This window comes from Neurospora tetraspora, assembly GCF_033439725.1.
Source record: "Neurospora tetraspora strain CBS 560.94 chromosome Unknown B0H65scaffold_5, whole genome shotgun sequence".
Classification (NCBI taxonomy): domain Eukaryota; kingdom Fungi; phylum Ascomycota; class Sordariomycetes; order Sordariales; family Sordariaceae; genus Neurospora; species Neurospora tetraspora.
Window position 1 is genome coordinate 406,145 of NW_026944387.1, and position 22,522 is coordinate 428,666.

General features: G+C 51.2%; 6 protein-coding genes across 6 annotated transcripts; 4 read left to right on the top strand and 2 right to left on the bottom strand.

Annotated features, from left to right (window-relative positions):
• Positions 1-225: 225 nt before the first annotated feature.
• On the bottom strand, positions 226-2,309 carry B0H65DRAFT_467956 (uncharacterized protein). Its single transcript, XM_062826934.1, has 4 exons — positions 1,558-2,309; positions 1,359-1,486; positions 1,128-1,304; positions 226-1,075 (listed from the first exon to the last, which is right to left on the bottom strand). The coding sequence occupies exons 1-4, from the start codon at positions 1,850-1,852 to the stop codon at positions 422-424; spliced, it is 1,254 nt and encodes a 417-aa protein (XP_062680131.1). The 5' UTR covers positions 1,853-2,309; the 3' UTR covers positions 226-421.
• Positions 2,310-7,695: 5,386 nt separating this feature from the next.
• Positions 7,696-8,076, top strand: B0H65DRAFT_410287 (uncharacterized protein; the record flags this gene model as incomplete). The annotated part of the gene is made up of 2 exons (XM_062823829.1): positions 7,696-7,864; positions 7,916-8,076. Coding segments are annotated over 2 exons (330 nt in total), but the record flags the coding sequence as incomplete, so codon positions are not given.
• Positions 8,010-11,069, bottom strand: B0H65DRAFT_217053 (uncharacterized protein). The gene is made up of 5 exons (XM_062822004.1): positions 9,224-11,069; positions 8,896-9,168; positions 8,718-8,840; positions 8,621-8,644; positions 8,010-8,376 (listed from the first exon to the last, which is right to left on the bottom strand). Exons 1-5 carry the CDS (start codon positions 10,794-10,796, stop codon positions 8,111-8,113), a joined length of 2,259 nt encoding a protein of 752 aa, XP_062680133.1. The 5' UTR covers positions 10,797-11,069; the 3' UTR covers positions 8,010-8,110.
• Positions 11,070-12,051: 982 nt separating this feature from the next.
• Positions 12,052-13,684, top strand: B0H65DRAFT_429610 (heterokaryon incompatibility protein-domain-containing protein; the record flags this gene model as incomplete). The annotated part of the gene is made up of 2 exons (XM_062824835.1): positions 12,052-12,480; positions 12,536-13,684. Coding segments are annotated over 2 exons (1,578 nt in total), but the record flags the coding sequence as incomplete, so codon positions are not given.
• A 1,478-nt stretch (positions 13,685-15,162) lies between these two features.
• Positions 15,163-17,115, top strand: B0H65DRAFT_428955 (uncharacterized protein; the record flags this gene model as incomplete). Its single annotated transcript, XM_062824793.1, has 2 exons — positions 15,163-16,143; positions 16,714-17,115. 2 exons carry the CDS (start codon positions 15,163-15,165, stop codon positions 17,113-17,115), a joined length of 1,383 nt encoding a protein of 460 aa, XP_062680135.1.
• Positions 17,116-21,006: 3,891 nt separating this feature from the next.
• B0H65DRAFT_467975 (ribonuclease H-like domain-containing protein) lies at positions 21,007-22,416 on the top strand. The gene is given in 4 exon segments (XM_062826935.1): positions 21,007-21,114; positions 21,422-22,090; positions 22,226-22,366; positions 22,372-22,416. 2 exon segments carry the CDS (start codon positions 21,422-21,424, stop codon positions 22,364-22,366), a joined length of 810 nt encoding a protein of 269 aa, XP_062680136.1. The 5' UTR covers positions 21,007-21,114; the 3' UTR covers positions 22,372-22,416.
• Positions 22,417-22,522: the final 106 nt, after the last annotated feature.

Genomic DNA, 22,522 nt, shown 5'->3' on the forward strand with positions numbered 1-22,522 from the left:
TTCACTATGCGTCAGCTCTATATCCTCGACATGCTGTATTCCGCCTCATATCTCTCCCTTATTCATCGGGTTATAACTTAACACTGATCTCACCTCCAGCAGAAACTCCTGCGTTTTGAGTTGGCGAAACAGCGGTGCCTAAACCTTAAGTTTCTGAAGTATCTAAAATCTGTAAAAACACTGTCCAGCTTCAGTCTAGTCCCTCGAGATAATAATCAATCATCTGTTCTATCTATTCTAACTTCTATATAGCTTCACGAATCCTCGCGAATCTCCTCCAGCCACAGCATGTGCTGTGCTAATAGCTCCTAAGCTATCTAAATTAAGTTGCATGATGAACCGTAGGGCCTAGGGAGCGCGGCGGTGCCGAGTGGCCCGTGATTGACGCCGATCTCTCGAATGAGCAAATGACGGGACTTGCTCAAAGTATTAGTCCGGCCTTTCTGAACATCCCGAAGGCAGACAGCCAACCCTGAACAGGATCCTTGTCTCCTTCGAACCCGGTCCCCCTCAACTTTGTCACACTTAGTTGCCGATCGAACGTCAGCCAGTAGCCCACGCTGTCCAATTGCCGATGGCCAGCTCCAACACCTTTGGTGGCAGCGTTCTCGCGACCGTTTTGGTTGAAAATGGACCTGTACTTGGTCACATATTCTCCAGGTGACAAGAGTGAAGTCGATTCTGGAAGCTCGCCAACCCCCATAGAGTTGTCTGGAGCTGATGCTTTCTCAGCGACCGGCCCAACGCCTACTAGGCCAAACCATTTAGCTAAATGCGGCCAAATCTCGCCATATTTGCACGGTGTCTCATTGTCGGCAACATTGAATAGATGGCCACCACCACAAGTTCCGAGGTGTAGCGATGCATAGATCATAAAACGCGCGATTGTCGCGCTAGATACCGGAGAGAATAATGAGTTGGCACTAGCGGCATTGCCAGGAAAAGGTACTTCAACAGGACTTGTTGCAGCTTCCGTTGCAAATGGTCCGACACCGTGATTATAGGCATATAGGGATAGATACTGAGCCCAATGGAGGGCTAAGCTAAACTGGGAACCGTTGGGGGTAAACCCAATCTTGATCAATGTTAGTAATGCGTAATACTCAGGTGCATTAAGAAAGACTCACAATGGCATCAGGGCAGACTTCGTACCAAGTCCATCGCTTTCCTTCGCTCGCAGCGCTCAGAAGCTCGCGATATACCAGATATACGACCGTCTTGGCATAGTCGGGTGGCAGGTTCTTGACCATATCCTCGGCCAATGGAGGGGTAAATGTGCCTCCGGGGGTATATATTCCATATCCCTGATGTATTCAGCACGTGGTTCAGATTATTTCAATACCACATAGTGGACTTACCCGTGTCCTACCAGGAAATGCTACAAATTGCAAGTTGGGGCTGAGAATAGTGTGGGCATCGACAACATTCTGAAACATACGACGGTTGGTCGCTACCTCCTCAATGTCGTCCTCGACTGCTTGAAACACTACTCATGGTAAGTTTTTCCATATAGCAGGTGTGTGGTGTAGTGGGGGAATGAATGAATGGAGGAAGTACCCAAGTAATAAATATGAGTGACAGATTCGATATCTTTCACCACCTGCTTCAAAGAATCTGCCAATGTGGCCCCATCACCCTTACATAGGTCAATACCGGAGACGAGCTGTAGGTCTGGCTGGTCCGAATCCGTGGGCCACAGAGACTCGGAAGTATTGAGCGGGCGGTTCGTAACAGCGGTGATCTTTAAGAATGAGCTAAGACGCGGGTAACTACGCAGGAGCTGGTTAACAATCGCCCAGCCAATCAGGCCAGAGGCACCGAAAACGATGGCGTGATTTGAGCTGTCGGCCATTGTGAATGCTAGTAGTATTGTGATTAAATGCTAGTGGTTGCCGAAATGTGTGGTTATGAGTCTTGGAAACCTGACCTGGTAGGTGACTTAGCTTTCTGTCTTAAATATGCTCAATTCGCTTTGACCGTGCCCCCGATGAGTCATTCTGAATCATAGTGCAAAATAGTGATCCAAAAGCGACTGAGAGTTAGCAGTGAAAGCTTAGCCGTACAATGATATAACTCAATCCGTTTAGAGTAAGTTAGCGCGGTAAATACCCGCTCAAGAGTGTGGCGTCAATACTGAGCAGCCCAGGGCAGCTTATCAAAGCAGCAGTAGTAGTAGCAGTAGCAGCAGTAGCAAGATGGTAAGCCCGAATCACAGTATGTAATGCGCTGTACCTAAGAGTGTATACCGTAATTATGAGATCTCATTAACTCCTCCTGTCCTGCAAGCGGGGCAAAGTGGAAAAATTGAGGCTGCGGGCGGGGAGCCTCTATTAGGAGTAGATTTCCCCACCTTACCAAATCCTCTTGGTAGGCTAGCTAGCCCTAATAGAGTCCTAGTGTGCCAAGATCTACACCAGCTAGAGGACAGCTAGCTGCAGCTGTCAGCCAGGTGTCGGCAGCTGTACGAGTGGACTTGGTACCTCGGGATACTTCAAGTAGCTCGGAAGAAGGGTTGATTGGGTAGACTCATAACTGGGACAGCTGCTTTAAGTATAGCTCACACCTTATGCTAGCCCTTACCCGTTGGAGATTAAAAGTGCAGAATTGGGGAAATAGATAGGAACTAACCTTCAATCCCCAACGGGTATCCGTACTTGAAAGAGGCGAAAATGATTCAAAGTGACGAGAGGCTCATACCATATTCTCACTGGGTCTCAGCTACTTCCATTTGTTCGTCGTGCTTCGGACTCGGATCTTGTCCGAGCCGCATTCGGGCTTTGATCGTTGCATATACTTACTTTATTGTTGGACTTTGCTCCCCTAAGCTCTTGTGTGTTTACCGCCGAAGACCACGAAAGACGACATCACCTTTATACTAGAAAGCGGTTCGCTAGCCTCGCAAGACCAGAGTTAGGCTAATCTACCAGCTATTGGACTATGGCGTCTAACCCGAGCTTATATATATTGAAAGGTAGGCACCGTTGTACATGTGAACTGCATAATGTAGGAAAAGAGTTGTTGCTTAATTTAAGGTACTGAACAGATAAAAGAACTCCTAGTCTTTATATACACGGGTGACATAACTAGCCGGTTATGTACTTAGCCCGAATCCAAATATCCTAACACTCCCTTTTAGTACTTCGATTAAAGTATTTATAGTTCACCGACCAGGCCCCATCAAACTCTCAAAACTACGTGGGAGAAAGAGGGAAAAGTACCCGACTTGTTCTATATAAGTTGGCTGAGGTATAACCTCTTTAAACTAAAACAGACAAAACTCTAAAAAATCTTACTTGTTTAAAAGGCCCCGAGACAAGTTATTAGGATAGAAACGACAAGATCTACAATGAGAGCTGACATAAGAGAAACGCTTATGTAACCGGCTTATATAAAAATTATTGTATTTTACTCATTAATAATAAATATTCCGTTTTTACATTTATTAACTGCTCTTTCATTTAAAAGTATAACCTTTCCCATTTTCGCTTACTTTGTCTTAAAAAATTTATTCTAACTAATAATATAATTAAAAATATTATCTTTAGAAGGGTAAGAATTAAATTCCGTATTAACTTTTATAAGGAAATTGTTATGGCAAATAGTGGAAAAGGAATGCGACAAAGCGTCAATGACCCTACTATTGTATGAAGATCGAAAGATGAGGAAAAAGAAGAACTAGAATACAAAGAATGGCTGCGGCGCAAAGGATATAATCCTGTACGCTGCCAAGAACCCTGCAGTGGATCCGGTGGGTCCACTGTGCTAAATGCAGCCATGAGAGCAATGCTGACCAGCGGTTGAGCCGCGCCGTCACATCACCCCCCCCTCAAAAAAGACTCGCCTCGAGTCTGCCAAAAAAAAAAAAATCTGGTGCGCGCACACCCACTCGAACCGACGACCTCCCAGCAATCAACGACCACAACACCAAGCCTACTTCCTCCGCGCCCGTGGCGATCTTCGTCTCACTCCTTGTTGTGCCGGGCGATCGTCGTCGTCGTCGTCCTCCAAGAACTTGTCTTCCGCTGCCGCCTGGAGCCATGCCTGTAACCTCACCGGCGGTCCCGGAGCTGTTGGGTTTTCGTCGTGGAACTCCTTAATCCTCGTAGCCGCATTCTTGAAATCTCGTGCAGGCCACCATGTCGGGTCAGGGTCCCAGCCCCGCCATTGCACCTGGTACTCGAGCTTGCCGTAGTGGACGCGTGACGCGACAACATGGTCCACTTCCCATTCCTCGTTGTCGTTGATCATTTCGCCTTCAGGGGATTCGGCGGCCTGGCCTGGCAAAGGGTTGTCTGGGTAACGGCGTAAGCGGTCCGGTGAGAACTGGTTTGTCACCTTCCAGTTGGGGGGGAGGTCCAACTTGTAAGCGTGTCCCATTTTCTCAATGATCTGAAAGACTTGTCTAGTCTGAGGAAAGTCCAATTTGTCGCTAGGCCTTCCATCGGTAGACCAATTCTTCTTGATGATGGAAACCTTGTCACCCACATCGAAGTCCGGAACCCGCCGATGCTTGTTCGCTTGTATCGCTTGCTTGCGCTGTGCTTGGATGATGGCGGCTCGGGCTTGTTCGATATAACCCTGTATCTTAAGGGCTGCGTCTCTGGCTTCCTGACGCGACAGTCGTTCCGCCGTAGGGAGGTCCTCTAAGGGTGTGAAAGTCTTCCATTCTGCGAAGGCGGGCATGGGGAATCCGAACATAACCTCATGGGGTTGCAGGCCCGTACTTTCGTGGTATAAGCCATTCTGTGCAAAGTCCAGAGCTGGGATCAACTCAGACCAGTTGTCTTGCGCATGGTTGATGAAAGGGCGAAGTCTCTGATCCAAATATTCATGCAGATTTTCCACCTGTCCAGCCGTCTGTGAGTGCCCTGGCGATGCAAAGGACCATTTGGTGCCCATGATGCTAGACATTTCTTGACTAAACGCCGACTTGAACTGGGGGCCTTGGTCGCTTACAATTTCCCGCGGGGGGCGAAGGAGTCTAAAAGGTCCCTGATAATACAAGCGACATGCTTCTTTGCCGGTGATATTGCTCCGGCAGGGGATCAGCCAACTTCCTTTAGACAACGGGTCGATAATGCTGAAAATGTTATCATATCCGTGCCTATCCATGGGCATCTTCTTGAAGTGAATGACGATTCGGCGCCACGGTCTTTTCTGCACCTCCATCGGCTGTAGTTCTCCCGGGGTCTTGTCTCGTGGGTGCTTAGAAGCGTGGCACATCAAGCAGTTTGCCACGTAGCGGTCCACGTCCCCTGACAGTCCTGGCCACCAATACTTCGTGGCTACCAGTCGTCTCGTTTTGTTCCGGCCGGGGTGGGCGGTGCCAATGCCGTCATGGCATTCCCGTATTGCTCGTGTCCTCAGATCATTCTGTTCTGGCACCACCAGTCGTCCTTGGTAGAGCAAGATCTGGCCCTGTAGCAGTGTGAATCCGGAGTCCTGCTCTGTAGCCTTGTGGCGGTAGCCCTCAAGGGCCGGGTCTTCCTTGTTAGCCTTCAGTAAATCTGCAACCAAGTTGTAGCCTGTCCCCGCCAAACGTGTGTCGTTGTCATCCGCCAGATCCAGTGTGCAGACGCGGGGCAGCGCGTCTTCCCCCCCCTCGGGCGCTTCGAGCGGTTTGAAGAGGCGCATATAACGCTGCGCGTCCTTCCTGTCTTTCTGTGTCTTCAAGTCCTCCGCCTTCCTGGACAGAGCGTCCGCCGCGGCATTATCCTTCCCTGGCCGGTATGTAATGTGAAAATTATACTAGGAAAGAATCTCGGCCCAGGCGGCCTGCCGGGAGTTCAACAACCTCTTTGTACTGAAATACTTGAGTGCTTCGTGATCCGTGAAGATGGTAAAAGGCCCCTGTTGAAGCCCTATGAGTTCCGCCCGCCAACACAGAAGTCCTCGCATGACTGCCAGCATCTCCTTATCGTGAATCGGGTAATTATGCTCCGCTCCTTGCATAGTTTCCGAATAGAAGGCCACCGGGTGCCAACCGTCTTCATGCTCTTGCGACAACACACCAGCCAGCACACCGTCTGAAGCATCCGTTTCCATTCTCGTTGCCCGGCCATACTCGAAATGGGCTAAGACTGGAGCCTCCAGGAGTCTCCTCTTCAGCTCGTCAAAAGCAATCTGACAATCTTTAGACCACTCAAAAGCTTCCCCCTTCTTTGTCAGCCTTGTCAAGGGCTTTGCCACCCGGCCATATTCCCTCACGAATTTCCGGTAGAAGTTGCAAAACCCCAAGAAGGACTGGACCCCCTTCACCGTGGTGGGTTCTTTCCAATCCTTCACAACGGCGACCTTCGCGGGATCCACCGATATTCCGTTGACGCCGATGACGAACCCTAGGAATTTCGTCTCTTGGACATGGAATTCGCATTTGTCTAGATCCGCCTGTAGCCCGGCAGCTTCGAGGCGCTGCAGAACTTTCAGAACGTGACTCTTATGCTCTTCCAGCGTATTGGAGTAGATGAGGATATCGTCAATGTACGCGCTGCAGAAGTCGTCCAGGTACCCCATCAGAGCATCGTTGATGTACCGTTGAAATGTCGAAGGCCCATTTGTCAACCCAAAGGGAAGGACCTTGTACTTGTATGCCCCGTATCGGGTCCTGAATGTTGTCAACTCCTCATCGTCAGGGTGCATCCTGATGCGATGGAAAGCCTGGCGAATGTCGATCTTTGTAAAGAACTTCGCTTGAGAAATCCGGGACAGCGTCTCCTCGATCAAGGGCAATGGGTATCTGTCTTTCCTGGTAATGGCGTTCAACTTCCGGTAGTCCACGCAGAACCTCAGTTTCCCGTTAGCCTTGGGAACGAACAGGACAGGTGCGGCCCAGGGCGCAGCGCTGCTCTCGATGAAGCCTTTGTTGAGGTTCTCGACAATGTATAGGCGGCACGCCTCCAGTTCATCGGCGCTCATCTTGTATAGTGGACTGTATCCCAGGTCTTCAGGCCGGCAGTCCTCGTTCAACTCGATTCGATGGTTGCTGTGAGAAGATTCTGGGCGTTTGCTGCACAGACCGCTAGTCCTTTGCCCTGCAGGCCCCTTTGACAGCGGTTCTGGCACTTCCCAGAATCCCCTCCTTTGCAGACCTTCCTCCTCTTTGTATCGCCAGCTCTATATAGCTGGCGATCCCTTCCAGCCTCAGTAAGCTGGATCCCTCAATCTACATCATTCCCATCATTCGTGATCCACCTCATAAGGAGTCTTGGTGTTTGTCCGGTCCGCATCCTGGTAAAAAACAGTCGATAAAAATAGCTTTAAACATAATTGTTATCATCCGAAGAAAAATGTGTCACCGGGCAATTCCGTGAATATTACCGCTGTTGTGTATGATCTCCAGCCCGCCACATTTCGCCTAGTTAAATGACTTCATTCGCTTCATCACATCACCCGACTTGCTCTTTTCCTTATGTGGACCCAGCACCATGGCCCCATGCTCCATCACTACATACAAACATAAGCTGCGCCCCAATGAACCCTGAGAATACCTGATCAATCATCACGATCGCTGACGTACCTGCCGTCTATCTGCAGCGCAGCAAAGCATATCCCTATGATCACGAACGGCCAACCGAATAAACCATCAAAAGAGAAATCGTCCGAGTCCGAACCGGACTAAACCGAGACGGGATTGACGGATGGGGACACCACGGCTCGCTCAGTCGTGGGCACAGCCTCACGATATCTCACTACAAGATGCTTATCGGCAAAATGCTCAAACTGAGTCAGCAACTCAACAAACTCTCCAAACCCATCTTCGTCTACCTTGCCGCCCTCCAAGACGTGCCCGTCAACCCCATCAACATCGCTACCACCCTCGCGACCGCCGCGACTACGACGACTTCGTATTATGTTGCGAACACTTGTACTGAGAGTCCGACGGCGGTTTGTCAGATCCAGTTTGATCATCAAAAAGTCGTACCGCCGCCCACGCCGTTTCCTTATGCGTACTCGTTGTCGTCATACCCGTCTGAGTCGGGGCCGGAACTGGGATCGGTTATCTGGTGGGGTGGAAGCGGGATGGAAGAGGCGGAGGAGAGCGTGTTGGGGATCATCATCAGGGGTTTGGGTCTGTGGGGTTTAGGATTCCACTTCCTCTTTGCCTCTTATCTCACGGGGGAGTGGGATAAACGAGCGTGAAGAGCACTTTCTCCAGGTCTTCGATCACCTGTCGGCTGAGGTTGTGCTTGATCCGCTCCGGTTCCATGATGGTGGCGAACATCTCACGGCAGGTCGAGCGGACGATGAGCTCGAGGCGCTCAGGGGGCTTGAATTGAGAGTTCAGGGTGGGATCGGCGTTTCTGAGAGTAACGTCCGCGACTATGGCCATGGACAGAAGGTCGGTCGACTTGGCTAGGTCTTCAATTTGCTGGATTCCTGTGTTTTGGAGGGGAGTTTGTTAGCTTTTGTTTGCGGGAGGTGTGATGGTCTGGGGTTTCTGGCGTTATGCGGTAGGAGGCGTCACGGTTTTGCTTGAGGTTTGTGCTGCGTATCTTGGGTCGGGATGGATGGTGGGCCAGGGTATTTCGACAAGGAGCGTGCATTCAAGGTTTGCATTGGCAACAATGGGCATCTGGGCCATGGGGATTGGGCTTCAGGTACTTGGGTAAAATCCACGTACCACAATTCAAGATAGGTCCGGCACCTGTAGACAATCAAGACGTTGTGTCAGCAGAGAACGAGGCGGTAGTTTGCATGTAATGTTAATTGCTCCGTACCTTGAATAAACGGCGCGAACTCGGTTCGAATGTTTAGGTGCGCCCGTTGGCGAAACCTGGTGTCGATCTTGAAGGCTATGTACATTAAGGTGTTCAGTCTGTCGGGTCTGATCAGTTTTTTGGCTGCTGCACTGTTAGTTTTTGCGTATCTTTGAAGCGTGAGACCGCCGTCACCTACCGCGAACGATTGCATTTTCAGGCATCCTAAGCCAGTCTCCTTGCGGACTGAGCAAGTCGATGCCTTCGTGCTCCATGATCATGTCCCTCTCTGCTTGTATGTATAGCCACAATCTCGGACTGGGCAAACGAAGGTATTCGCTGACAAGTGACTCCCGATTGCGTTGGCGAATCGCCTCGTCTACTCCTTGAGACCATGAGTCGATCTTTATCCTCAAGGTGTTCATCTTTACCACCTGATCAATGTCCTCCAGCACGGTATTATATGAGCCGCCTAAGTCAGGAGATCATTAGCGACGTTCTGAAGCTCTTGCAACTCGGTGCCATACCTAGCAAAAAGTAGTTGTCCATGTAGGGCGCGGCGGGTTCTGATAAGCCCCACGTCAGTGCATTTTGTTCCATCATGGACTTGAGGAAGGCCTCGCCATGTGGATCCTGGATTCTCTCATCATTCACCACCGCATTTTTTGATTCGCGATGTCGTTCCAGGCGCCGAAGCCGAATCTTTTCATGATCCTGGACTGTTGATGGAAGGGTAGGCATTACCCATAACGCAGCCTTCTCCGAGCCCAGAGAACGTGACACTGCTTCCAGCTTCTTGAGTGTCTTGAGACGATCCTCCTTATCTTCCCCCGTGAATATCTTCCCAATCTCAAGAGGAGGAGCAGTCAAATACCACTCCAGTGTCCTTGCGAATGCCTGCTTAGAATTGTAAACAAGACTGGTGCAGCGTAGACAATTGTCGAGAAAGATTGAGTTGATGGTGTTCACATGTTGGCTTTCGATCGGAAAGAAGGGAAAGCGGAACTTATCATCCTTTCCTCGCCGTCCATCATAACCCTCTTGAAAGACCAGGCGGCCATTCACAATCTCGCTGTAACTGTTTTCTGCCTTGCGTACAGGCAGATCAGCCAACATGCCGTTGACATGGCCATAAGGACCCATCACCAAAGACCTTTGGAAATCCCTGTCCTCTTTGACCTCGGGAGATTGGTCTTCAAGTGGTTGAGGTAGGATCCAAGAGCGAAGAACGACCATAATCTTTGGGGATACCGGCGCAAAGGTATGGAGTTCCACGTAGCCAAGGGCTTCTTCCTTGTTTGACTTGATGTCTCGGGCATATTTGTTCGGCCCTTCATACACCGAGTAGCTATTGTCGGCAAGGATGAACTCGTTCTCCGCTTCAGATGGTACGCACAAAGCCATGTAACAACTCTGCACATGCGTAACAAACCACATAGCATCGTTGTAGTACATCTTCTTGGGAAGCTCACGTATCCAGTTCAGCTCCGGGTCCATCTCAAGGTTGATGAGTGTTTCGATATTGTGCAACCAGACCTGCATAGGGGTTTTGAATTGCGGATGTTCTTCCATGTACTCGCGAAGGAGTTCCCGGTCGTTCTCGGAATATGCCTCGGGTCTTTCGTGGAAGAAGCGGGTATGAAACCGATGGCCACGGTACTTCATGACGAAGAGGAACTTGCGAATCAAGTTTCGCTCGTCCCGGGTGAGAACAACTCCGCCCTCGTTCGCTTCATATGCCTTTGTGATCTTGGTGAAGATTCGTGCTGCCTGGTCCTCCAATTTGGAGAGCAACTTCTCGACATGTCTTTGCTCCCCGTTGGGCTTCGTGAAGTCGTCGTACATGTTGATCTGCCCCAAAATCCTGGAAACGGGCTTCTCGGTGAAGACGGCAGCGTCCTGGGTTAGGTCGAGGCTGCTGATTACCAGGTCTCCTGGAAACATGCCCTTCTCATACTTGGGCTTCGGAGTTCCTTTGGGTCCTTTGGGCGCTTTGGGGACCCTGTGGGCAAAGTTCTTGAGAAGGAACTGGGGGACAAAGTGTTGGTACTGTCCATTCGATGCGGCGGGTGCCATGACGTTAGGCTTGGGGTGTGACATGGTGTGATGAGAGATGTTGTTATTCCCGAAAGCAACGTCGAGGTGGGAGGAGCTTTGACTTTGGGAAGAAAGTGTGTAGCGAATGTGTGTCGTTACCGATTTCTTTTGTGAAAAGCCAGGTCGTCTATGGGGATATATATAACGAGCTCAGCCACGGCCGTCCTCGATAGAATCGTGGGAGTGACATTCCAAAGCACCAGAGACCCATTCGTGAGGCCGTGAGGCCTACAGCAGCGGGGTTGGTTTTGTAGGCCCCCCATCTCGTAGGCCCCCAAAAGAAGAAAGACTGCGCTGATTGGCAGCTTGAAAATCGTCCTACCAGTCAATTCGTTTGCATTTTACAAACGCCACGCGAATTGGGCTCAGCTGCTTGAGTTGGTGATTTGTGTGCCTCCATTGCGTGCAATCAAAGGGTCTGGCCGACAGGCGACGTCGCCGTCAAGCACCACCAACGTGGGAGGATTTTCGGACTGAACGAGTCGTCACTTGACAGGCCGTAAGCGGGCTAGCTTTGTAGACCTCTAAGGGGAAGAGTGGGGGAGATGACATGATGATTCTTCGCACGCAGACGTATCAAATTGCGCCGTCTGTCGCAGTCCTGTCGAAGTATCAGAGAATAGAGGAGGTTGTGTTGAAATTTGCGATGCAGAAGGTAGGAAATGGAGAGGAAGGAGGGGAAGAGCGGGCGACATTTTCTCACCTCAATGGCATAAATCGCCTTATGAACATTAATTCCCCACAAATTTCAACAACAACAAATCACCGGGCGTGTGGCTCAGTTGGTAGAGCGTTCGTAGCTCGCATAGCGAGGAAGACTTGCTTGAGTCTGTTGTACGACACCCATGCGTCGCCTGCGCCCCCTGAGGCGTTACCCCACGCTGTCGGCACTAGCCACGTAGACGGCGCTGGAGCCGTCGACTAGGTGTCCATACTGTCAGAACGGCAATTGATTTGGCGCCCTGAACCTACCGGGTCGATGAATGCCCAACCTCAAAAAAAAAGAAATGGCGTTTGGGTAATTGGCGTGTAATTGGGAGGAAGCCGCCAGCCATCTCGCGCCTAACAAGGTGACAACACAGAGCCCTATGCTCCCTCATAACCTCGAGAAAACACAGTGTTCTAGTTTCTTTTACCTTGTTTTGTCCTAGATGGCAGCGGAGAGGAATTCCCGGCACTTTCATAAACTCGATTCATTAATCATCAACCATAGCATCCTCACCGTAGTCAAGAGGTTTCTTCCGCATTGGACTCAAAAGGCACTCGTCTGTACGAGGCCTTATCCTACGTGTGGGGCTCCGAGGACAAGCCTTGTTCCATCTCTATAAACGGGTGCGACTTGCCCGTCGGAGAAAATCTTTACGCAGCGCTGTTACATCTTCGAGATCACTCCATTGAACGAACTATATGGATAGATGCCATTTGCATCAACCAAGAAGACGAAGAAGAAAAAGGACACCAAGTTCAATCTATGGCGAAGATCTACGCTAAAGCAAGTCGCGTAATTGTTTGGCTTGGAGAGGAGGCAGCCGGTAGCGACCAAGCGCTTGAAGAAATACGTATCGCAGCCAAGCGCGACCAAGCACCCGAAGAAATACGCATCGCAGCCGAGCTGTCTACAAGACGATTAGACAATAAAGCGGGAATCCTTACACTACTTCAACGATCGTGGTTTCGGCGCATTTGGGTAAGGAAACCGATGTCAAAACATTATGACTAAGGAAACTGATAGATTGATGTAGGTGCTTCAGGAAGTTGCCGCGGCTCGCCATATCCTGATCAAGTGTGGTTCTGCTGAGATTGACGGATTTGCATTCTGTTCAGGCCTGAAAGCATTGAACCTGTCCAATAAACTCCCCGCAGACCTGCGGGCTCAAATCCTTTCGGTAACCTACCTTATAAGGGGCGCAATCTTCCGGCCCAAATACGCGACTAGTCAGTCAGACAACTTTTCTCTTGACATACGCCCTCTGGGTGAACTGATAGAAATGTACCACACCCGCAAAGCTACGAAACGTCGCGATAAAGTATATGCCTTACTCGGTATGAGCTCTGATAATCCAACCGCAGCAGGATTATTTGCCGACTACAAGATTTCGTGGAAACAACTCTTTAACAAACTCATCCACTTCGTCCTATCTGAATTGGTCTCTGTAAACGGCCTTTCGGACGATAAGGAGATTGCCATTATTGAGGGCAAGGGTTGCATTCTTGGCGAAGTGTCCTCGGTCAAGAGAAATGCTACTTGGGAAGACAGACAAGATGTGGCCATTACTTGGAGTAATGTCCTCAGCTATATTTGCGTGAAGGAAGCATGGGGTTCTTGCTGGACCCTCCCGACCACGGTAAAATCCGTCCAAAAAGGAGATGTCGTCTGCCTTCTTCAAGGAGCGTCGAGACCCACGATCCTCAGGCCATACAACGATCACTGGGCGGTTATTATGATTGCAGTTTCCCCAGCAGGCGATCCACAAGCTACGACCGGAGATATCAAACAATCGATAACGGTCTTTCCACACAATTTTCTACTTATCTGGAATTGGGATATAGATCCAAACAAGCAGCAAGATAAAAACCACCACAACTACTTTGCAAACATTCCAAAGCATTCAAAGACAAGATTGGAAGGTTGTCGAAATGCGGCGACTAGGATACGGAATGTCAGATTGGTATTACAAGAGGTGAAACAGTATGGAGTTGCAGTGAAGAATCTTCGGGAAGAAACGGCGGTTCTTGAGAGGGCATTGAGGAGCATGAGCAACCTAAAAAAGACTTGCCTAGGTCCCGAGGATTCAGAAAAGGAAGATGCAAAGGAAACAATGGTAAATCAACTTATTAAGGACAAGGGCCAATGGACGCTTCTATGCTTGGCGGCAGGAGGCGGGCATTAGACGGTCGTAAAATTGCTTCTTGACACTGGCAAGGTCAACTTGCATAGGGAGGAGCTACAGACGCTGCTGTGGCTTGCGGAGCAAAAAGGCTATAAAGCGATCGTTAAGATGCTACTCGATACTGATAAGGTCGATGTGGATATGACAGATAGAAATGGATTAACGACGACGCTCTATCGAGCGGCGATAACTGGGCATGAGGTAGTCGTTCAGCTACTTTTCGACACCGTCGAGGTCGACTTTCAGAGTACGGAGCTACAAAAAGTGCTGCATATGGCGGCAGAGAATGGGCATGAAGCGGTTGTTAAGCTGCTTCTCGATACCGGCAAGGTTGACACAGATGCTCAGGATAAGGATGGACGGACAGCACTGCATATGGCGGCAAAGAAAGGGCATGAAGGGGTTGTTAAGCTGCTTCTCGATACTGGCAAGGTTAACGCAGATCCTCAGGATAAGGATGGACGGACAGCGCTGCATATGGCGGCGGAGAATGGGCATGAGGCGGTTGTTAAGCTGCTTCTCGATACTGGCAAGGTTAACGCAGGTGCTCAGGATGAGGATGGACAGACAGCGCTGCATATGGCGGCAAAGAATGGGCATAAGGCGGTTGTTAAGCTGCTTCTCGATACTGGCAAGGTTGACGCAGATCTTAAGGATAAAAGTTTGCTTAGTGGCATTCTCACCTGATAGCCAGCGGGTTGCGTCCGGTTCGGGGGACCACACGATCAAGATCTGGGATCCGGCGTCAGGGAGCTGCTGTCACACGGACACTCGCCGGCGACATTCACCAACACTTCAGGGATAGAGTTATTTAGGCTTGCGGCCTCAGACGTCAAGGATCAGCCTCGCCCAACCTAACTCCCTGTCACCGACATCAACACAGCCGAAACGTCACCAGGCTATCGAGCCAACGTTGGAACTGCCGACTGAAATTACCGACAGCGCTAAACACTTCCACAGAGCAACTACAGCCAACCAAGCAGAAACAGGACGACCGGACGAAGGGTTATCACAGGATTAACCTGTGATGGGTGCAGCACGTGACCACGTGTCATGTACGTTGTGCGTGCCTAGCCATGCCCTCTATATAAGGCCTGGCTGGCACACCACTTCCTTCCTCCTCGCCTCGTACAACTACACATATCCATATCCATACCTAACGTCGAGTCCACCCGTGATACTGGTTTGTTCCCTGCCCACCATGTCCTGAAATCCGTGCGTGTCTCCTTTTCGGCTAGCCGCTTTGAATGTGCAAGAGTAGCCAGACCTCCGTTGACCACCTCTCCCCCTTCAGCGCCCGTTTTTGCAAGCCCGTCAGCGATTTCATTGCCCGTAATGCCCTTGTGGCCGGGGACCCAGCGGACGTCCACCAGGTCCTGGCCGTAAGATTTCCGGGTATCTCTAAAGTCGAGGAAGATGTAGCAATGCTAACAAACTTTTGTCTCGTAACTGTAAGCGAGAGCGGAGACACGTTCGAGATGCACAGCCTCGTACAGCTGTCGACGAGGACGTGGCTGAAGGAGTGTGGGAGGGAGGAGGAATTTAAGCATCAGTTTGTGTCACGGATAGCCGCGCTGTTCCCACCCGGAGACTACAGTAACTGGGCGACGTGTCAGCGTCTCTTTCCACACGTTGAGAGGGCCGTAGACTACCGACCAGTGGAGAGCAAACTGGAGGAGGCATGGGCAACGCTGTTATACAATGGTGGATGGTATGCAGAATTGCAGGGTAGATATGATGTGGCAGAGCAAATGGCTCGTAAATCGAGGAGAAGCCGCAAGGAAATACTGGGAAGAGAAGACGAGCGAACATTAGCTAGCACGTCGCTATGTGCAGAAGTGCTTCGGGATAAAGGACTATGGAAGGAGGCTGAGAAGCTGGAGGTGCAGGTGATGGAGACTCGCAAGGCGAAGCTTGGGGCCGATCATCCTTGGACGCTGACGAGCATGGCCAACCTGGCGTCGACGTACAGGAACCAGGGCCGGTGGGAGGAGGCCGAGAAGCTGGAGGTGCAGGTGATGGAGACTCGCAAGGCGAAGCTCGGGGCCGATCATCCCGATACGCTGACGAGCATGGGCAACCTGGCGTCGACGCTTTGGAACCAGGGCCGGTGGGACGAAGCCGAGAAGCTGGAGGTGCAGGTGATGGAGACTCGCAAGGCGAAGCTCGGGGCCGATCATCCCGATACGCTGACGAGCATGAACAACCTGGCGTCGACGTATAGGAACCAGGGCCGGTGGGACGAAGCCGAGAAGCTGGAGGTGCAGGTAATGGAGACTTGCAAGGCGAAGCTCGGGGCTGACCACCCAGCCACGCTGACGAGCATGAACAACCTTGCTTTCACGTGGAATAGTCAAGGTCGACATGAAGATGCCCTAGCGTTGATGCAAGACTGTGTTGAGGCTCGGCAGCGAGTCCCTGGGCCTGAGCATCCTGACACGCTGTCGTCCTTGGCTACTGTGTCGAAATGGAGTAGCTAGGCTCATCAATCGTCGGCCTGGATTTTGTATCGGCTGTCGATGCGCTGAGGTTGAAAGATGCAGCTTCACCCAAGTGTGCGACGGTGCTGAATGGGCACAACAGGTACAAACGTCCACTCCAACTTATCCGTCTGTAGGCACCTTAACCTACTCGCTTCCAGCATCATCTCAATCGTCGACGCAGTCTCAAAAATCATCAGTGCGTGCCGAGACATCAACGGCCTCCCCGACGCCGTTAGGGACGCCTCCACTCGCTTACTATTGGTGGCAGACACGCTCAGACTGGCCACAGAGTATATGAACCAAAGCCAACACGACAATGATCTGGATGAAACGGCAAAGAAATCCTGCAGTGCGATGGTGCAAGTTCTTAGAGCATGTCAAGAAAAATCCACGCTGCTGGGAACTCTCTTGGAGGCGATCTTGCCCCCAGGGACGACGCGCCCTTCGGCGCGCAAACGCTTCACCACCGCCGCCATCATGACGCTACATGTCGGCAAGAGCAGGAAGGTCGAATCGCTGATGAAGGGTATCTTGCAAGACATCCAGCTTCTGGCGAACAATCGTGCTCTGGATGAGGCCACTAGAGACAAGATGAAGCTAGAGGTGCAGGTGATGGAGACTTTCAAGACGAAGCTCGGGGCCGATCATCCCTCGACGCCGACGAGCATGAACAACCTGGCGTCGACGTACAGGAACCAGGGCCGGTGGGAGGAGGCGGAAAAGCTGTTTGTGCAGGTGAGGGAGATGAGCAAGACGAAGCTCGGGGCCGACCACCCAGCCACGCTGACGAGCATGAACAACCTTGCTTTCACGTGGAATAGTCAAGGTCGACATGAAGATGCCCTAGCGTTGATGCAAGACTGTGTTGAGGCTCGGCAGCAAGCCCTTGGGCCTGAACATCCTGCCACGCTGTCGTCCTTGGCTACTGTGTCGGAATGGAGTAGCTAGGCTCATCTTAATTCTTCTTGCTGTATAGTGCAATCTGAAGGCCTCTATTCGGTTACATGTAAAACTACCCTAAAAGTGTCTACTGGGGGACCGCCATAACGAAGGTACCCGAACATTTAGGGTGATCACTCAAAGCACCTGGCCAGGACAGTGACTTGGTTTATGAATGATGGAAGGCAAGAAGCGAAGTAGCCAAGGTGAAGATGACGGTCAATTGAATCCTATGCTATCTACCCGCCAACACATTACGGCCCTTCCGGGCCTTATCCTTTCCTCCTCTTCGGCTCACTGAATGAGGTACCTGGAGTGACCGCCTGCTGCCCGGCATTGCTCGACTGGCTGCCCCGCTCGTCAGGCAGAGAAGCGCAGCTGGCATCTGACTGCATCAAGTTCCCCAAATCCTGGGAAAGCCCGGTCGCCTCGGAAAGCGGTGGGACATCAAAGTTCAAGCGCTGCGAAGAACAAGTACCTTGATAATTTGATGCCGGTGATGGGAGCGCCCTTTGGGCCGCTGTTTGAGCTCGAGTATGGGCCATGGCGATGAGAATGGGGAGGAGAGCGAGGGCCCTAGTTATGTGTCCGGGGAAGAGTCTCGAGATGAAGTGACGTGCCGTGCGAGGAATGGATGGCTACGAGCGTGCAGGAATGGGATCCACTAGTGCCGACCAATCGTTAAGCGTCATAGCCATTGTGAGGCCCACAGTTTTCATCCAATAGACGGGTCCGTTGCCTTTGGCTCCGCCGCCTAGAGCTGAATAATGCGGGCCGCTGCGTTGTCACTTGTGCAATCTCCGCTTTTCAACCTTCTGGACCCACTTCCCGATTCTTGCTGTATTTCGTTCAATCAGACATGCACTCCTTCTTCCTCCTTCTTACACAGAAGTCCTCACAACTAGGATAAGCGTCGTGATACTGAGCGGCTCGACTACCTCGCAATGAGCATTCGGGTTGACCTGTTTACAAAGCTGCAGGCGTTTACTGGCGGGGTTTAGCGTTTGGCCGGCATCGCCCCACCCGAAATCATCAGACGAGAAACGGCCCGGGCCGCGGCAGTCCACACCCCCCCGGCCCACCACCCGCTCACCCAACGCTTGCGCACGCCCCCACTGCGCGGCTGGTCCCATCTCCACTCCCTCACCGAGTCCCAAGCCCCCCGGATGAAAACACACCGGAGGAAGCGTGGCTCCCCCGCCTCCCCGGCCTCCGGAGATGGCTCGCCCCCGACTCGGCAGATAACGGATTGGAGACGATTGCGTATGACCTCCTCCGTTGTGCAAAACATGATGATGAAACGAAAGAATCAATGGGAACGAGAAGGGAAGAGAAACACTACCGAGAACTGGAGGACGCCTCCATGTTGAAAAGATGCTAAGGATGTGCTTGGTTGTGGTCGCCTTCTAGTAGAATAAATCAAACTCCGACAACTCGGACGTTCGCTTCGGAAGCCGATAGTCCGTTTATTGCAGTGTCGGGTGCTCCATAAGGTGTTGAAGATTCCCCTTCTAACTCGTTTCATACGTAGGCACAAGAGAAAATTTGGGACAGGTTCCTGTTCCGGGCTGAGAAATGGCGTTTGCTCGTTCTTTTCTCGCATCTTTTTAATCAATCAATCCTTCGAGAGGTGCGGAAATGTAGCGGATAGTGATTGTGGGGAGCTGTGTTTCTAGATATGGCGGTCAGAACCCTAACCCTAGAGCCGGCTGAGACCGCTCTAGGGTTAGGGTTCCTCAACTACTTGGTCGATGTGGGTACTTGCTTTTCCCTGGGCGGGGAAAGGAGATGGGGCTTAGCAGGCTGGGGTAATCGTCGTCGATTGTGTCCCGCTCAACTTGTTGGGCTGATAGGGTTTGGTCTTGGGAGTCACGACGCGGAAATGTCGACGTCTGAACCCCGCGTTCCGCCCCAGCTAAATTCCGAAAGCACATTCGTCACTTCGGAATTTCAACAGCAATTGAACACTCTCATGAGTTAAAGTTGCAGTTGTGATCGAAAGGATGTGTAAAGCACTTCTGATCGAGCTTTGCCTCCCCATATCGAACCCTCAACTCCGCGAAACACGAATCCTCGTCCTCTCTCCCTGGCAAGGTCACCGACTCTCTCATTGGCACACGCCCCCAAATATGCGGCTTAAGGTGGAGGGAGGACTTCACATCCAGTCAGAATTAGGGAGGTGGGAGGTAAAGTGAGAAAAGCAAAGATGTTGGGCATAATGAAAGTGCCGATTTTGAGTGAGGGGGTGGGGTGAGTGCCACATACTTGGAACTACGTACTGTCGGAGATGCTCTGTGGATAATGCAAGATTTATAAGCCAATCCAGTTGGCAAGATGCTGCATATGCAGCGAAGAGCAAGCTCAAAACGCCCGCATAAGGTATAGCCTTCCCCGAAACACAAGAGCATCTCCGGTACCTATAAGTGAGATTTTGCGGTAATTGCCATAAGCTTCTTCGAAAAAAGGACCCGATAAGGTCTTTGGTATCTTTAAAGGTGTCCTAACAGTATGATACGAACCCAAGTTTCCACGGGAGTGCTCGATAAGGGATGCCAGCTTTGTGGGGGTTATAAGTCTCCGGTTGGTGAAGGTTACCTAACATATACAGCAAAGACGGAGCCTGATGCATGTTGCATTTGTAAGTGGTAGTGACACGTATGAAGGCGGATCTGCGCTCAAGGTGTCAATTACCGCCACACTGTGAGAATGTCTCAGCGGATACCACTTGCTAGTTTCTTTTTGCTGTGCTGATAATGTTCTTGAGAGCTTATTCGTTATCATCCCAGGAGCTGGTCTGCTTGGTTGCTATGTTATCGTGCGGCTGAGATTGAGGAGGTCTAGACACTCGTTTGGCGGGCTTTCTCTTGCAGTGGTGGCTTTTACTTTTCTTACATGTTTGGTCAAATCATTGAGGACTGCGTCGACGATTGAGATGATGCTGGAAGCGACGCTGAGGACTCCCAGGCCTGACATGTTCGGTGAAAGTCTGAGGTGGAGCAAACGACACAAAACTAGGAGAGATGATGTCGGTCGTCAGGTGTGTGAGAACCCGGCCTAGCTGTTGAGCCGCATGTTGGGGAATGAGGGGTGTTTTAGTAATCGTGTTTGGGTGGCGCGAGTCGACAGGGCTCTGGGAAGCCAACGAAGATTGACATTAGGCGCAAGTTTTGTCTCATTTTGAGTGGTTCTACGGAGAGTCCCGGCGAAAGGGGCTTAGGTTTCAATTTCGGGTGAGGTACATTGTTAGATGAGGAGCAAGAATGGACACTCTCCCCAAGGCCCTGATCCACAGCCCTCGTCATGCTCACGGCGAGCAAGGGAATCTCTCGCTCTTGTCTTGTTGGATCACGGTTTGGTGATCCACTACGACAAACTGATCACGATGGACCTCCTTCATGTACCTGCCTTAACCTACCTTCTTCATCTGCCTGCATTAGCCCACCTCTTCCCTTCCATCAATCCTAGCATGGCATTCCCAAGCTCAAACGTCTTCGTTGGCAGTCTCTGTAACTTCCCGAGAATTGAGTTGACCACAACCTTTGATAAACGGACCTTTGAAACGAAAGACGACAATGAAAAGAACTCAAGTATGTTGACAGGAAAAGTCTTATCATGATACCTAGTTTCAAGTACGCTGATTTCAAATCCACAACCAGATTTCTTGTATCTGCTCCTTTGGTGGAGATACAGGCAGATGAAGTGTTGTTCGTTTCGTCTCGAAGGTCCGTTTGCCCACCAAGTTGTAGGAAGCTCAACTCGGGTTTTTGCAGCTGGACGGTCAGGTGGTGTGAAAAATAGTCAGGACACACTTACACCAAACCACACCCAGAGAGTGTCCGGACTATTGTTCACACCACCTGGCTGTCAAGACGTTTGCGCTTGGGAACATAAACATGGTGATTGGCTTGCAGCACACTGTCGGCGCAGCCACCATAAACCTTTGTAAACGAGTCGATTGGCTGAGAGAGTTTTGCATGCCAGAGGCCCAGAGTGACGGCGGCGTTGAGAGCGACAAGCCAACCACCGACTCTAAGATCAGATGCCGGCAGCCTCCAACTCTACTCAAAGTATGCAAGAGGCCTACAATTCCCAAGCCCGACTTGTACTTGTCTGCCTTGACTTAAGTAGATGATCTGACCTAAACCAGTTCGATTTTAATACCAAGCATTTTAGTCCAAAGAAACGTTTGGCAACAAAATTGCCCTCCGGACAGGACAAGATACACGAACTCCACGCTGAGTTGCGTTCTGGGACAGCAGCAAACTCCCTTTCGACATATCAAACCATCGGCAAGGTGCACCCTTCCAAGTCAAATATGGCGACGGCTACTACTCGCGCGACCCCAACCTTGATCTCATCCCTTCCAGACCTCCGGGTCTTCCTCTCCTCGATCCCTCCGTCCAGCACGTTCTATCTGGACCTTGAGGGTAAAAGTCTCAGCCGGAATGGGACCCTCACCCTCTTGACGGTACACGTCCTTCCCTCACAAGCAACAGGCATTGTCGATGTCCAAACCCTCGGCGACTCTGCGTTCACCACTCCCGGCATAGAAGACGGGAATACCACCACCCTCAAAGCCATCCTCGAGGATCCCCACACTTCCAAATGCTTCTGGGACGTACGCAACGACGCGGACGCCCTCTGGGCGCACCACAAGGTCCGTCTCGCGGGTGTCACAGACGTCCAGCTCCTCGAGAATGCATCCCGCGCCGGCAACAAGACGTACCTCAGCGGGCTCGACAAATGTATCGAGAAGGATCTCCAGTTAAAATTCAAGGAGGTGCATCGCTTGGTCAAAACCAAGAAGGAGGTGCGGGATCTGATGGCCACCGACGACATCTTTTCCCGCCGCCCTGTGAACGCCAAAACGATGCAGTACTGCGTCAACGATGTCGTTCACCTGCCTGCGCTCCACAACCTCTACGCCAAGCGCATCACTAGCAACTGGCTGAAAAAGGCTATGGATCACAGCGCGCGTCGCGTGGTCGAAGCTTGCGGGCCTGCATACCAGCCTCAATCTGACCATAAGAAGTTCGGACCTTGGAGCGCGGGGTTGGGCAAAGAGGCGCTGGCGAAGAAGAAGAAACGGCTTGGGAAGAAACAGCTTGGGAAGAAACAGCTTGAGAAGAAACGGCTTGAGGAGAAGGAAGAGGACGAGGCGATCGCGTATGAGTATAGCCGCTACTTCGACTGTGACCACGGCGATCCTATGGGCTCTGCGAATGAGGCCGCGTGGGACTTCACATTTGATAGTTGCTAAGGTACCTAGGAGAAGTGAACTGTTGGGAGGCAGGGCAACAGAATGGATTGCCCTGATGGGAGGTTAGCCTTCCCCCACCGAATACTAAAAGTACCTACAAGTTCCATGGTGTTGGCCCTTCCTCTCGCTGTTGTTCCTTGCGCGTGATTCTCTTCA